The sequence below is a fragment of the Octopus bimaculoides genome, chromosome 4 (genome assembly GCF_046866305.1).
Source record: "Octopus bimaculoides isolate indiv1 chromosome 4, ASM4686630v1, whole genome shotgun sequence".
In the NCBI taxonomy this organism is placed as follows: domain Eukaryota; kingdom Metazoa; phylum Mollusca; class Cephalopoda; order Octopoda; family Octopodidae; genus Octopus; species Octopus bimaculoides.
In genome coordinates this window covers 17182202-17198504 of record NC_142931.1, presented here as the reverse complement: position 1 = coordinate 17198504, position 16303 = coordinate 17182202, and the positions used below count along the sequence as shown (strand labels likewise).

General features: G+C 39.4%; 1 protein-coding gene across 2 annotated transcripts in view; it reads left to right on the top strand.

Moving 5' to 3' along the window:
• The first annotated feature begins 797 nt into the window (after positions 1-797).
• LOC106875187 (nibrin) overlaps positions 798-16303 on the top strand; it is a 29384-nt gene continuing 13878 nt past the window's right edge. Inside the window, exons 1-6 of one of the 2 annotated variants that reach the window (XM_014923224.3) lie at positions 798-1596; positions 6013-6131; positions 7231-7379; positions 9377-9536; positions 12228-12331; positions 13701-13815. In XM_014923224.3, coding sequence (XP_014778710.1) covers positions 1560-1596; positions 6013-6131; positions 7231-7379; positions 9377-9536; positions 12228-12331; positions 13701-13815 — 684 coding nt within the window. In that variant the 5' untranslated portion in view covers positions 798-1559. The remainder of the gene's footprint in view (positions 1597-6012; positions 6132-7230; positions 7380-9376; positions 9537-12227; positions 12332-13700; positions 13816-16303) is intronic. The other variant, XM_014923225.3, reaches the window with a different exon arrangement.

Here is a 16303-nt window from a genome sequence, read left to right as displayed (position 1 = left end):
TGACAGTTTGTACTTTTTGAGTTTATAACAATGTATTCAATGGATTAGAAGTGTCTTCAAGTGAATCTACTATTTATTTCACCCCAATAGTGAAGATAAGAAACTTGGGTCCTAAATACTTGAAAAAAGCAATTCAGTGTTCCCATGAGACAGCTAAAACCCTCAATGGCATATATTTTTTTTAATGGCTTAATCAGAATTGGAAGGGAAGCATATTTTACAAATTCTGAGTTAAAAATTTCCAGTCATATGGATGTTATAGCATAAAATATGGTAATTAGGATCCAACTGGACCCCATTGGCCTTCTGTGAAATTATATTTTTGTTCGTTTTTCAGATATTCTGATGAACTATAAGTCAATTTTCTTTGTATTTGTACTGGTATGAATCGATATACTAAATAATTTTGTTTTATTTTATATTTAGTGCTATATGTATAGTTTATAAAACTATAAAAAAAAAAATGTGCTAAATTTCTTGTTCTGTATTATGCACTGACATATGTATACAAGATTAAACAAATATTGCTTTATGGATAGTGCTGAAATGCACAAAAATAAAAGGGGACTCCAATGGCCTTTTGTGTAATTCTAACCCTGCCGGTCCACGAAGTGTTAAGTGGTGCAAGGACAATGCTGCAGGGTAGTGAGATGTAGGCTTTGAAAGCAAAAGACTTAAGAAGGTTAGAAAGAAATGAAGTTAGGATCATGAATAGTGTATAAATAGTTGGAGAGAAAAGCTTGATTTGGGAGGAATCAGATATAGTGTACAAGGGAGATGACTGCAATGATATAGGCATGTGATATCTAAGGAAAATGACAGGCTGTGTAAGTGCCAAGCACTCAGAGTAAATGGAACCTGTTGAAGAGGGATATCTGAGGAAAACCTGGAATGAAATGATGACTTATTTCAAAATGCTTGGAATGACACTGACAATTTGGTATGGCTGACTGGACATACAGCCTAGTTTGGCAGCAGTGCTTTTTGGTGCTGGAGACAAACACATACACCACCACCACCGCCGCCAGAACCAACACCACCACAGCCGCCACCACCGCTGCCGCCGCCACCACCGCTGCCGCCGCCACCACCGCTGCCGCCGCCACCACCGCCACCGCCACCGCCACCACCGCCACCGCCACCGCCACCACCACCACTGTTTTTCTTTTCAGACATGGGTGAACTAGGACTACATTATTCAAAGTGTATATGGTGCAATTTGAGGGCAATCTGGCTGCAGCCATGTAGAGGCTTCCACCACGTGAGCTATCATAACGCAGATAAAACATAGATGTGCATGCATGCAGGGCCTACAAGAAGGTAGGGAGGTTAGTCGATACATCGATCTGAAGCCTGTTGAACGAAGGAAGGGCCAGTAAATATCTGATGGGCTCCTTCTTGGGTGGGTGGGGGATCTGACAGCTTCAAGAGGAAAACAGTCACGAAGCACCTGCACGCACGTAGGTCAGCACTTCCTCAAACATTTTCAAGAGCAACAGAAACTAGAGTGTTTTGGTAGTTATCTCCCTTCTCGGCGCCAAATATTTTTTCTAATTGCTATGTCGTGGAGTTTAGAGAATCAGCACGATGGAACTGGTAAATAACATGAAATTTACTGATTGATTTAATAATGATTTACAATTTTTAAATGTATAACTTTCTTTCGAATATTCATTCGACGTCTAGTTGTTTGTAAACATCGATTCGTTCGAAGTTATACTTGTTCTCAAATCATCCAGTTTCATAATGTTTACTGTTTGTTTCCTAAATGTAATTATTATTATTATTGTTATTTTTTTTTATTATCTGAAGAAAAAAGTTTCTTTCCTTTCTTGTATATAAATGACGTCTGAACTGTTGCTTCGTTGGACTGATCATTGTTGTATAGCCCTAGGTAGGAGCAAACCACGTTTTTCCTTTGAAAAATCGAAAACTCGAAGACTTATGACTTCATCAAACATACCGTTAATTGTTTAGATTTGGATTTAAAGCAACTTGTTTTTAGCAAGTAGTAGTTTTAAAAGGAGTCAAAAGAATACCAAAGTACCAATGAAATAGCGAAGTCGATTTCCGAAATGTATTTGTAATTAAAAATACTTCATTTTGAATTTGTCAAACACCACGTTTTGTGTAAACTGTGAAAGAGTTAATGTTTGTGTTTGTACATTGCAAATATAGGCCAGAAAACTAATGCACATTCTGAATCCCTCTTAGAAACCATTATTGATGAGGTAAGGAGTGAGGCTCGTGAGGGCAGATCGTTTGCGTTGATGTTGCAAGTGTTTTGTGTTGCTTCCGTAGATAAAAGCAAGAGAACGAAAACGAAGAAATTCTATCTTTAATTACTCATTTATAAGATAAATTCGTTTAAAAAAGACTTTCGTAAAGTTTGCAACACAGTTATAAATAATTTCGAAAGATTGCCATAAAAATTATCAATAGAATGCAATAAACATAGCGTTTTACTTCGAAACAGAATATCAGTTCCTACTTGTGCATTCAATCAATATCATTCAACACGGTTTTCGTCTGGGTTAGGGTTAGGGTTAGAATCGGTTAATATATAGATCCGCACCCGGTGGAAAAATTGAAAAAAAAATAGTGTAGTAGTTGAAGTGCACCGTATATTGAACAAATATGAAGGAAAAAATGCGCGCTTCGAAAGGGGTGGGTGGGGAGAGGGCTCGGAAAATTCACACAACCCGAGCACTAAATCTCAACGTCCGGTCACAGGAGTGAAACAAAAATCATGTAATACTTCTAATGCAATGTATATTGAACAAATATGAAGAAAAATATGCACGCTGTCAAACGGGGTGGGGTGGGGAGAGAGCTCGGAAAATTCACACGGTCAGCCCTACACAACCCGAGCACTGAATCTCAACGTCCGGTCACAGGAGTGAAACAACGGATTTTTCAACTTGTCTAATCGTATCACCATTGGTCAACTGACCAATTATTTGAATCTGAAGAGATTTCTTTCAGAGTAATTTCCCGCAGTAATATAAAATTAGAGCGCGTTTTTATCTTATTTCAGAAATATATGAGTTTTGTCGAGAAGTGTGTTCGGAGAAGCTGTGCTGGTGGAGTTTAGGGAGGTTAAACTTCCGCAATATGTTCGAGAAAGACGATGAGAAAAATTTTCTGCAATGACAACTTTGACTTTTCCATAAAAGTCTTCGTCCTTATAGAAATGCTTTCCCTACAATTTCCGCACCGCCACACAAATCCATCCAGCGATTTGGCTTTCTTCAAAGTCATATCGTGTGTGCAATCACACGTTTTACTGGTTGTCGCTGTTCAAATGATTCTCTTTTAGGGTTGAGCACACCGTTGGAATTTTGTGTCAAAAACATTCATTTGACCATGATTCCAACGGTCAAATTGTTCCCTTTTGCGCACGTGTGCCTAACCCTAAAAGAGAATTGTATGAAAAACATTTCAATAATGGCACAGGAGTGGCTGTGTTGTAAGTAGCTTACCAACCACATAGTTCCGGGTTCAGTCCCACTGCGAGGCACCTTGGGCAAGTGTTTTCTACTATAGCCTCGGGCCGACCAAAGCCTTGTGAGTGGATTTGGTAGACGGAAACTGAAAGAAATCCGTCGTATATATGTGTGTGTGTGTGTTTGTTCCCCCACCATCGCTTGACAACCGATGCTGGTGTGTTTATGCCCCCGTAACTTAGCGGTTCGACAAAAAGAAACAGGATCTTTTTTAAAACGGGGGACACATTTTTCATTAACGAAACACTTTGAAACTTGGAACACTGGTAGAATGTGTCATATAAAACATCTTTTTCTCTTAGTCTTCTTAAAAAAAAAGAAATCTCTAAGTTATTCCATGTTAAATTTGTCGTATTTCTGTAATTTCAACCAATCACTGACGTCCATTCAGCCGATATACATTAAGTGCCGACTACATAAACAAACGATTCTGAAACAATTCTATCGGTGATAGGGTTAGGGTTAGGGTTAGGGTAAAACAGCAAATTTGAAAAGAAAAAAGCAAAACGAAGCTATGGAAATTAAATACGCTTTACACCGCTTAATCAGCCAAAGGAGTAAATGTAAACAACTGAATACTTGTCAGTGATTGGTTGAAATTATCAATTTTTTACATGAAATAAATTCGAATACAAAAATATTTTTCTGTTCTATAACACAAAATAGATAAGTATACGAAGTTTGAAAGTCTTTCGGTACCAAAAACACTACGTAAAACATTAATGAAAAATGTGGCCCCCGTTTTAAAAAAGATCCGAAACAGATAGAAAAAGTACTAGGCTTAATAAGTCCTGTGGTCGATTTCTCGACTGAAGGCGGTGCTCCAGCATGGCCGCAGTCAAATGACTAAAACAAGTGAAAGAATAAAATAAAACTCTTCATATTTGTTCAATATACATTGCATTAGAAGTATTACATGATTTTTGTTTCACTCCTGTGACCGGACGTTGAGATTCAGCGCTCGGGTTGTGTAGGGCTGACCGTGTGAATTTTCCGAGCACTCTCCCCACCCCCACCCCCGTTTGCCAGCATGCATATTTTCCTTCATATTTGTTCTATATACATTGCATTAGAAGTATTACATGATTTTTGTTTCACTCCTGTGACCGGACGTTGAGATTCAGTGCTCGGGTTGTGTAGGGCTGACCGTGTGAATTTTCCGAGCACTCCCCCCCCCCGTTTGCCAGCGTGCATATTTTCCTTCATATTTGTTCAATATACATTGCATTAGAAGTATTACATGATTTTTGTTTCACTCCGGGTGCGGATCTATATAAAAACCCTGTATTCTTGGTTTTCACAGTCTTTCCGAAACTGGTGAGATTGTTATGAAGTTTCGCTCGAACTGTTGCATGTTAGCAGCTGCAGGATAAACGTTGCGAGGGAATTTCAGAAAGGATTGGGCGTAGGGATTATTATAGAGTATTGTTTGGGTGGACACAATGTGGTTGATGAAAGGAGAGTTGAATCTCTGAATGGACGAGGCACGAGACCCGTCAGCATCAAGGAGCTGTAGAAAGGCTGGCTTTTCTATGAATGTGACATACTGTAGCATATTGTGTTTTACATCTGAATTATTAGTGTGTTGGGCCAAATGCTTAGTGGCATTTCTTTCTTCTCTTTATGTTCTGAGTTCAAATTCTGCCTAGGTTGACTTTGCCTTTCATCCTTTCAAGGTTGTTAAAGTAAGTACCCGTTGAAAACCCTTAAAATTGCCGGCCTTGTGCCAAAAGGGAGGGAGGGAGAAGAAAGACGGAGAGAGATTAAAGAGTTTGAGGATAGGGACTAGCTCTGAGGCACATTGAGCATAATGTAAGGGATATTGTCAGTGCTTATGGCCTTGTTGATTTGAAGAAACCAGAGGGTACTTTGCTTGATGTGTGTATGTGTGTGTGTGTGTGCACGCATATGTTTGTATGAGTGTGCATGTCAAAAGCCATAGTTTTGGACGAAATTTGCCTAGTGTCTGCAGTTTGGATGCAATGTGGACATCAAATGTGAAGGCTTTCTCTTCTGTAAAACTGTTCACTGAACCATTATAGGTGGAGAAAGGAAGATCTTATAAATTAGGTAGAGATGCTTTTTGGCCTTTTCACTCCCTAACCTGCTGTTGATCCAAAGGGATTGTTTAGGAGAGAGGAGAGCTTTCAGGCTGTGTGATGCATGGTGATCTCCTTCACAGTGTGGATGATAGCCTTTCTGGAACTTTCCAGTTTGTTGGGATGGGTGATTTTTTTTTTCCAAGAGATTTTGGTTGTGTTTTTCATCTGAATTATTAATGTGTTGAACAAAATGCTTAGTGGAATTTCTTTCTTCTCTCTATGTTCTGAGTTCAAATTCTGCCTAGGTTGACTTTGCCTTTCATCCTTTCAGGGTTGCTAAAGTAAGTACCAGTTGAAAACCCCTAAAATTGCTGGCCTTGTGCCAAAATTTGAAGCTACCATTATTATTATTATTATTATTATTATTATTATTATTATTATTATTATTATTACTATCATTATAGATGAGCACAAGATTACAGATTCTGGGGAATTTACAATTGGACGGAGAGACTGTGACCTGAATATTGCCGATGACAAGACAGTCAGCAGGAAACATGCTATTATTACAATAGATCCAGCTGTTAGTAAAAATTTGTTCCTATTCTTTCTACAATTAATTGAACTTTAATAAGGAATATTTATTTACAACTGCATCATTCTTTTAATTTTTAATTCAAACCATAAATTGGATTTTGTATATTAACTGTCTTTGGCAATAAAACTCCAATTTATGGTTATATATAAAATAGCCATCTATGTATCATACTCTATATATATATACAAAATGTGAAGGTAGCAAGCCAGACAAATTGTTAGCAGGCCAGACAAAATGCTTAGCAGCATTATATATTGACCTTTTGGAGTCAATATATAAGTATCATGTGAGTACTGGGGGAAGGGTTAGTTGATTTCATGGACCCCAGTGCTGTTTTTATTATCAACCCCCATAAGATGAAAGGCAAAATCGACCATGGTGGATTTTGAACTCAGAATGTAAGGATGGACAGAATACCACCAAGCATTTGGCCTCATGTGCTAATCATTATGCTGACTTGCTGTCTTATTAAACATTAAAATATTAAAATTGAGAAACAAGCTGACAGAAATTTCAGGTGTTTTCAGAGTCGTTTTTTTTTTTTTTTATCACTGGGGTCAGTTTTCAGTGTCGTCTCTTGGTAAAATTATTACAGGTCTTATAATAAGGTTGATTGGAATAATATGTACATCAACATCAAGATAAAAATCAAATGGAAATTGTAGTTGTGATACCTGTATCGGTGGCACATAAAAAGCACCATCCGAATGTGGCCGATGCCAGCACCACCTTGACTGGCTTCCATGCCGGTGGCACGTGAAAAGCACCAACCAATTGTGACCGTTGCCAGCCTCCTCTGGCCCCTGTGCCGGTGGCATGTAAAAAGCACCCACTACACTCACAGAGTGGTTGGTGTTAGGAAGGGCATCCAGCTGTAGAAACATTGCCAGATCAGACTGGAGCCTGATGCAGCCTCCTGGCTTCCCAGACCCCGATTGAGCCGTCCAACCCATGCTAGCATGGAAAACGGACGTTAAACGATGATGATGATGATGAAAACGTTTTCTGTTCTATCCACTCAATTCTCTTGAATAGTTGTAGATACAAAAGTAACATTTTCTTCTTTTTTTCTTTGATATTTCAGAAGATTCCCTATACAAAGTCTTCTCTGACTATTCAAGATGTCTCATCCTATGGAACATATATCAATAGGAAGAAATGCAATCAAAATACAGCAATAGAATTGAAAGAAGGGGACAAACTTATGTTTGGTTCCCCAAAGTCAACATTTTGGTAAGCTATAACAACTTTTGAGTATTTTTGCTGCCACACCAAAATAACTACAAGAACCTCCTTTAAATTAAATTTCTCCCAGACATTGTATGTAAGATTTCTGCATCATTATTTCATGGTTGTTTTTTAACTCCAAGTCATGTGCTTTAACCCTTTACTATTTAAACTGGTCATATCCAACTCAAGTATTCTATCTGTTTTATGCTAAAACCAGCCAGATTTGGCCTCTCATGCCTGCCCTATAATGGCATTCTAAAAATAGACAATCATGACATTAAAATTATGAAACTATAAGACAATGCATGATTAATTCAAAATATTGGGTCATCCCATAAATAATGTGGGGGTTTGTTTTTTCAATTGCATAAAATGAATGTCAGAGGGAGACAGGATAAGCTACCTGCATCAACTTGCTATAAAAGCAGGTAGTAGTTTTACTTTGTCCTTATTCTTAGTGCAAGTTTTGAAGAGTGCAGTTTGATTTTAACAGTTATTTTTTCAAAGCTAAAATGGAAGTGACAAAGGAGCATATTCCACATACTTTGTGTTATGAGTTCAATAAAGGCAACAACACAACAGAAAGTGCAAGGAATATTAATGCAGTATATGGGGATCGGACAATAAGCATAAGCCAGTGTCAACAGTGACTCCAGAAATTCTGAGCTAGAAACTACAGCCAAGAAGATGAGCCTCATCCTGGAAGATCTGTAGAGCTTGACGAAGACATCCTGCAAACCCTGGTGGAACAAAATCCCACCATAATTGATGAGAAACTAGCAGAGAAGCTTGGATTTGGTCATTCAACCATTCATTGACACCTGTGTGCCATCGGAAAAGTCAGCAAATTAAGTCAGTGGGTTCCTCAAACTTTCCGAGTCTAGTCATGTGCAGAGAATGAATGTGTGCTCTTCTTTGCTATCACATCTCACCAATGAACCTTTTTTGAACCAAGTAGTAACTGGTGATGAGAAATGGGTTATCTATAAAAATGTCAAGCCCCAAAGACAATGGGTAGGGAAAGGAGAAACACCGGCACCCCAGGCTAAAGAAGGTGTTGTTAACTATTTGGTGGGATATGAAAGGTTTAGTGCACTTTGAACTTTTAAACTCAAATCAAATGATAACAAAGATCTACTGCAAGCTGCTTGAGTGGTTTAAGTCAGTGAAGAAAAACAACCATCTTTGGTTTCAAGACAAAAGGTGTTATTCCATCAGGATAATGCTTGGTCACATACAGCGAGGATGATATCCCAAAGGCTGGAGTCGGACGTATTTGCCAGACATTGCCCCCGTCTGATTATCATTTATTCCGCAGTCTTCAAACTCGTTTGGCTGGGAAAAAATATGAATTCTGTAGACAAGGTCAGAGCAGTACTGGAGGAGTATTTTTCATCACGGAAAAGTGAATTTTGGAAGAGGGGCCTTGCAAGTCTACCAGATAAATGGAAGAGCATTGTAGAAAATGAAGGAGAGTATATTTTAGATTAAAAAAAGTACTTTGTTTACCTTAATTTTGAAAAATAAAAAAAAATGTATAAAAAAAACCACATTATTTATGGGATAATCCAATAAAATGAATAAATAAGCATTTACATTTGACAGAGAAATCTGAATGCTAAATGGTTAAGGGTAGATGGGGATGTATCTCTGTATAGCCACAGTATTTCCATGAGGTACAGAGACCCCACTCAAGTATTATTAGCTTTGAAAAACACTGAATTTTCTTTTCTTTACTATAATTATTATTTTTACAGTCAATCATCATCATCATCATCAAATCACCATTTTAATTTCAGTGTAATTATTGTTAATGTTCATCAATTCTAACCATCATTCATCACAATGGTATTACAATGGTAGTCATTTATCCACCAGAAGATAACAAGATACATCATGTACAATATGTCTTTCCTAGTTGGATGGCATCATATTTTGAATTTTCCCACCTTGCATTGTGAATATTGAGAACATTAATATTTTCTATTTTTTGTTATTAGGGTTCGGTTTAATCCTTTAGTTGTCACGTCGTCTTGTTTGAAGAATTCTGCCAAGTTAGAATTGGACCAAGTTATGAAATATTTTGATGGCAAAGTGGCTAATGAATGGAGTGATAAATGCAACTTTTTGGTTATGGATTATATTTCAGTTACTGTGAAGGTTTGTAACAACTGTATTATGAATCATATTTGTTTTAAGCATTATACAGAGAGAGTGAAGGCGTGTGGCTTAGTGGTTAGAGTATTTGGCTTACAATCGTAAGGTTGTGAGTTCAATTCCTGGCAGTGTGTTGTGTCCTTGAGCTAGACATTTTATTTCACGTTCCAGTCCACTCAGCTGGCAAAAATGAGTTGTACCTGTAACTCAAAGGGCCAGCCTTGCCACACTCTGTGTCACATTGAATCTCCCCGAGAACTATGTTAAAGGTACATATGTTTGTGGAATGCTTGGTCACTTGCACATTAATTTCATGAGCAGGCTGTTCCGTTGATCGGATCAACTGGAACACTTGTCATCGTGACTGATGGAATGCTAGTTATAGTTTAGTTATACAGAGAGAGAGAGAGAGAGAGAGAGAGAGAAGCTCAATCACACTTGATATTATACGGCGGTGAGCTGGCAGAAACGTTAGCACACCGGGCGAAATGCTTAGCGGTATTTCGTCTGCCGCTACGTTCTGAGTTCAAATACCGCCGAGGTCAACTTTGCCTTTCATCCTTTTAGGGTCGATTAAATAAGTACCAGTTATGCACTGGGGTCGATATAATCGACTTAATCCGTGTTTGTCTGTCCTTGTTTGTCCCCTCTACGTTTAGTCCCTTGTGGGTAGTAAAGAAATAACACTTGATATTTTACATTATTTTGGGCAATAAACTGCGCTTGCGAAGACTTGTTGAAGCAAATGAAGTCGTTGTCATGGCCAATGACAGTACTGCCTGATTGGCACCCGTGCTGGTGGAACGTAAAAAGCACCATTTAAGCGTGGCCGATGCCAGTATCACCTGACTGGCCCTTGTGCCAGTGACATGTAAAAAACACCCACTACACTCTCGGAGTGGTTGGTGTTAGAAAAGGTATCCAGCTGTAGAAACATTGCCAGATTGGATTAGAGCCTGGTGCAGCCTTCTGGCTCACCAGCCCTCAGTCAAACCGTCCAACTCATGCCAGCATGGAAAGCAGACATTACACGATGATGATGATGAATGAAATATTTTGTCAGTCTGACACACACACACAAAGTACAATTATGATTGTCAGTTTTTGAATGAGTTACTAATAGGTTTATTTGAATGTGATTAGTATTACAAGTTATGAAAGCACACGGCTCAGTGGTTAGGGCATTGGGCTCACAATCATGAGGCAGTGAGTTTGATCCCGAGACTGGGCTGTGTGTTGTGTTCCTGAGCAAGACACTTTATTTCACGTTGCTCCAGTTCATTCAGCTGTAGCAATGAGTTGTGACATCACTAGTGCCAAGCTGTATTGACCCCTTTGCCTTTCCCTTGGATAAGACTGGTGGCGTGTAGAGGGGAGGCCAGTATGCATGGGTGACTGCTGATCTTCCATAAACAACCTTGCCCAGACTTGTGCTTTAGAGGGGAACTTTCTAGGTGCAATCCCATGGTCATTCATGACTGAAGGGGGTCTTTACCCTTTAGTATTACAAGTTAGACAATATGGTTTTCTTATGGTCAGTTATTGATGTAATATATTTTAAGATGGGCCCTGTCCCATCTGACCAAACTGATGAGGCCTTTAATTGGTTTCACATTTTGGCACAAGGCCAGCAAGTTCAAGGGAAGGGTATAGTTGACAACATCAACTCCAGTTCTCAACTGGTACTTATTTTATCGACCCTGAAAGGATGAAAAGCAAAGTTGACCTAAGCAGAATTTGAACTCAGAGCGTAAAGACAGACAGACTGCCACTAAGCATTTTGCTCAGCATGCTAACAATTCTGCTAGCTCACCACCTTAACCCCTTGCAGCTGGATTTAGTACTGACAGTCTGTGCTGTGTACCAGTATTAGGCCATTCAGTTACTACATAAGTCTTCATACAAGGAATTTTACTGTGTATTTGCAGTCTTCTCAGTGTGGTGTATCTGAAAACACTACCGCACAGAATGAGACATCGCACTGCTCACGCGCACACAGTGTTTTGATGTGGCCAGTATTGCTTCCTGTCTGTAAGAGCAACCCTTAATTATAAAACATTTTATCATCGCCATCGTTTGACGTCTGTTTTCCATGCTGGCATGGGTTGGACGGTTTGACTGAGGTCTGCAGAGCCAGCGGCTGCACCAGACTCCAATCTGATCTGGCAGTGTTCCTGTAGCTGGATGCCCTTCCTAACGCCAACCACTCTGAGAGTGTAGTGCATGCTTTTTATGTGCCACCGGCACAGGAGCCAGTCAGCGGGCTTGGCATCAATCACGTTCGGATAGTGCTTTTTATGTGCCACCAGCACAGTGGCCAGTCAGTGGGTTTCTGGCATCAGCCACTTTTGGATGGTGCTTTATGTTTCTGAAATTTAGAGAAGGAATTTAAAAGGACTCATAACATCACTTGTCCACATCCAAAGTGTCTTGCCATCCCCACTCCCCCCAATATATTAATTAAAATTCTGTTAAAGAAGTAAATTGTAAAATCATAATTAGCACTGCTATTAATTATTTCTAACCATTACCATTACACTCAGATTCCAATGTTTACCTTATTGCTACTTTTCAATTAAACCAGTAAAATAATTTGTTCAAGAAATTTATGTTCTTGTATACATTTTCTTTTTTGCTACTTTTTTTTTGTTTCATAATGAATTCTCTAAACTGGATTTTGGTATTCTTTTCCAGGTTGTGTGTGCACTTGCTGCCCAATGTCAGATTGTTACCATTGACTATTTTAAAAGTCTAAAAACAGCTAGTGAACTGTCTCAACCGTATAAGGGTCCTGAAGAGTAAGTTTATATATGTCTATATATATTTGTATATGTTTGTTTTATGTCTATATATCTGTTTCAATCATTTGACTGTGGTCATGCTGGAGCACTGCACCACTTTGACGAGTTTTAGCCAAATGAAAAGACCCCAATACTTCTGTTTTTTAAGCCTAGTACTTACTCTATTGGACTATCTTGCCAAACCCCTAAATTAAAAGGACATAAATGAACCGGTTGTCAAGGGATGGTAAGGACACACAAATGCAAAGATATACACACAATCACACACTCACATATACAGATACAGATGTGTCGTCATGGTACCTGTGCCCAGCATCGCCTTCCTGGCACTTGTGCCAGTGGCATGTGTAAAGACATTTGAGCGAGATTGTTGCCAGTGCCGCTGGACTGGCTCCTGTGCAGGTGGCACGTAAAATACACCATTTTGAGCATGGCCGTTGCCAGTACCGTCTGACTGGCCTTCGTGCCGGTGGCACATAAAAGCACCCACTACACTCTCGGAGTGGTTGGCATTAGGAAGGGCATCCAGCTGTAGAAACTCTGCCAAATCTGATTGGAGCCTGGTGTAGCCATCTGGTTCACCAGTCCTCAGTCAAATCGTCCAACCCATGCTAGCATGGAAAGCGGACGTTAAACGACAATGATGATGATGATGATTTGTATATGCTTGTATATGTCTATATATATTTTGTATGTTTGTATATGTCTATATATTGGGTCATCTAATAAATAATGTGGTTTTTTCAATTGCATGAACTAGAAGTTGGTGGGGGACAGGATAAACTACCTGCATCAACTTGCTCTAAAAGCAGGTAGTAATTTTACCTTGTTCCTATTCTTAGTGCAAGTTTTGAAGAGTTATTTTTTCAAAGCTATAATGGAAGTGACAAAGGAGCATATTCAGCATATTTTGCTTTATGCGTACATTTATTCTGCAGTCTGCAAAATCATTTGGATGGAAAAAATATGAATTCTGTAGACAAGGTTAGAACAGTACTGGAGGAGTATTTTTTGTCATGGATATGTGAATTTTGGAAGAGGGGCCTTGCAAGTCTACCAGATAGATGGGAGAGCACTGTAGAAAATGAAGGAGAGTATATTTCAGATTAAAAAAGAACTTTGTTTATCTTAAATTTGAACAATAAACGAAGTATAAAACAACCGCATTATTTATGGGATGACTCAACACATTTGCATATGTCTATATATATTTGTATGTTTGTTGTTGTGGAAAAGTGGGCATTGAAATGATCATGATGATGTTGATCTAGTCAACTATATTACTTCCCCCAAAACTTTGTGTCCTTGTACTAAAGCTAGAAATCTATATTATCGATTTCTGTTGTTCTATTTGTATTTCAAACAGGTTTCTTCCCAAATTGTCTCCTAACTTTGTAATCAAGAATGGAACATTTCAACCGAATCCTTTACGGAAAACCCTTTTCAGTGGAATTACTTTCTACTTTTTAAAATCTTCTCAGGTATGTGGAGTTGTTGGTCTCATTTGAGTATTTCAGTCTTTTTTTAAAGTTACTCTATTTACTTGTGTATATGAGGTCTGGTCAAAAAGTATCAGAACGGTTGCTGTGGTAACACAATTAAAGTATGCAGAGTGAAGCTGCTTGCTACAGCTTGACATTGAACTCTGTCACACACACACACTAAGTTATAAAACGTTCTCACTCATTTCCGTTGTTTATAGCAGGGCTTGGAAGTAAAGTTTGTGGAGTGTGATCGTCTCAAAAACAAGATCAGGTTTCAAATGCACAGGGTCACCTTGATTGTGTCGAGGAAGAGGAAAACTTTTTGAAAACAGTCATAGCAAGTGATGAATTGTGGGGTCTGTGACTATGGCCCCCAAAACCAAGGCTTGAAAGGAATCCCAATTGAAAGGAACTAGATTTCAAGATGTCGAAGAAACTCAAGAGAATGCAACGAGACAGCAGCTCGCTATGCCATAAAAGGAGTTCCAGGAATGCTCGCATCAATGGAAACAACGCTGCATAAAGTGTGTGGCTTTAGAAGGAGATTAAATACTGAATTAATATGTGCTGTAGTTTTCTTTTTATAACACCAGTCCTGATAATTTTTGACTAGACCCTGTAAATTGTACCCCTGATTTATTGTTTAAATCTTGGTGCAAAATTTTCTCCATATTCAACTCTGCCCCATGTAAGTCCTCCAACTGGGTCGGTCAGCAGCCGCCTGACTGCTGTGATACTTTTGCACTTTGAACTGTTTTTATAGCTTGAGGTTTTTTGGAGAAGGGGCACTCACCTTTAGGAAAGAGACTGCTTGCAGAGCTGTCTTTGTTTGACTGCCGGCCTAGATCCAGAAAATATGTGGCCTGGCTTTAGTCACAGACACCTCATTGGTGGTCTTCTTGAGATTCCTCTGCCCTGGCCGTTGACCATTGCCGCATCCCCTCCACCTGTCTAGTGATGCAGTGTCTAATCCACTCCCTCACATGCCTTGGCACACCAGCTGAGGCAGTGTACCCGAGTGTGACACTTGAAGCCAGCACATGAAAGGTTTAGGGGATAAATGAGAAACAGTGAAGCCCATCCATCCTAATCAGTAGGGAGCAGCAAAGGATCCAAAGCTATTATCTCTACCTAGAGTCCCCTATATCCCTTATACCCTTGCAGCAAAACTCATTACCTCAGACTGTCTAACTAGAAAATAGTTACCACTCCTGTGTTGTTGATGTGTAACCCTTGGTCTGCTCTCATAAAGAAGACAGACCATAATCAAAGGCTTTCTAGTCATTACTATCCCATCTTTTCGCATGGTAAGAATTATAGTATGCAATATGTCTTGCTTTTTCAAGAGTGTAGGTTATGAGTTGAGGGAGATTTGCCTGTTATTTCATTTATAGAGGCTCCTTTGTTGGCTTGCTTAATCCTATGATAAAACATTTGTTGATATAAGATCATCGATTTCAGAGACACCTCTGCATGTTCTCATACACAACTTTATAAGAGTAAATCTCTCCAACAAGGAAAGGAGAAAAAATGGCTATAAAACGAACAGGAACTCTTTCCCCACCAAAACAAAACAAGCTTTTAAAATATTCATGTTGATGATTATGGAGGCAGAGACGGCTGTGTAGGTTAAGCAGTTCGCATTGTAATCGTGAGGTTCTGTGTTCCATCCCAATGTGCAGCACCAAAGGCATGTCTATTCTACCAAAGCCTTGGTTTGACCAATGTTTTTGAGTGAAATTTTGTAGATGGAAACCGTATGGAAGCCTGCTGTACATCGTCACTAGCATCATCATCATCATTTAATGTATGTTCTCCATGCTGGCATGGGTTGGGCAATTTGACAGGAGCTGGCCAGCCAGAGAACTGTGCCAAGCTCCAGTTATCTGTTTTGGTATGGTTTTGAAAGCCAACTTGTTTACAGAGTGTGTTGGGTGCTTTTTACATGGACAGCGAAAGCGAGGTAGGCTGAGGAAAATGTGGAGGAGACAGGTGGAGGAGGAGATTGGGAGGGTTGGCTTGAGAAGGGAGGATGCCCAAAACCGGGCAAGATGGTGTGAGGGCGGTTGCTATGGCAATCAGGTAGACCCAGCCACCCCTGTTAACGGGGACAAAACCCGAATTCAAATTGATGGATGATGATGATGATGATGATGATGATGATGACCAGCTCCAGTACTTTTTATGTGCCACTGGAATGGGTGTTTTTTTACAGGGCACTGACACAAGTACTTTGTATGTGGTACTGGCATGGGTGTGTTTAACATATGTGACACAGAAACAGGTGGTTTTTACATGTCACCAGCACTCATGAGCGTATTTGTGTGTTTATGTACACCAATGTAAGTCAGCATACCATAGTACCACAAGGTGGTTACACCATTAAAAGGGGGTTAGTCTCTGACTGGTATAAGAGGTAAAGTCAACCATTCAATAAGTAGCAGTCAATAAGTTGACGAGCTGCCAGAATCGTTAGCATGCTGGG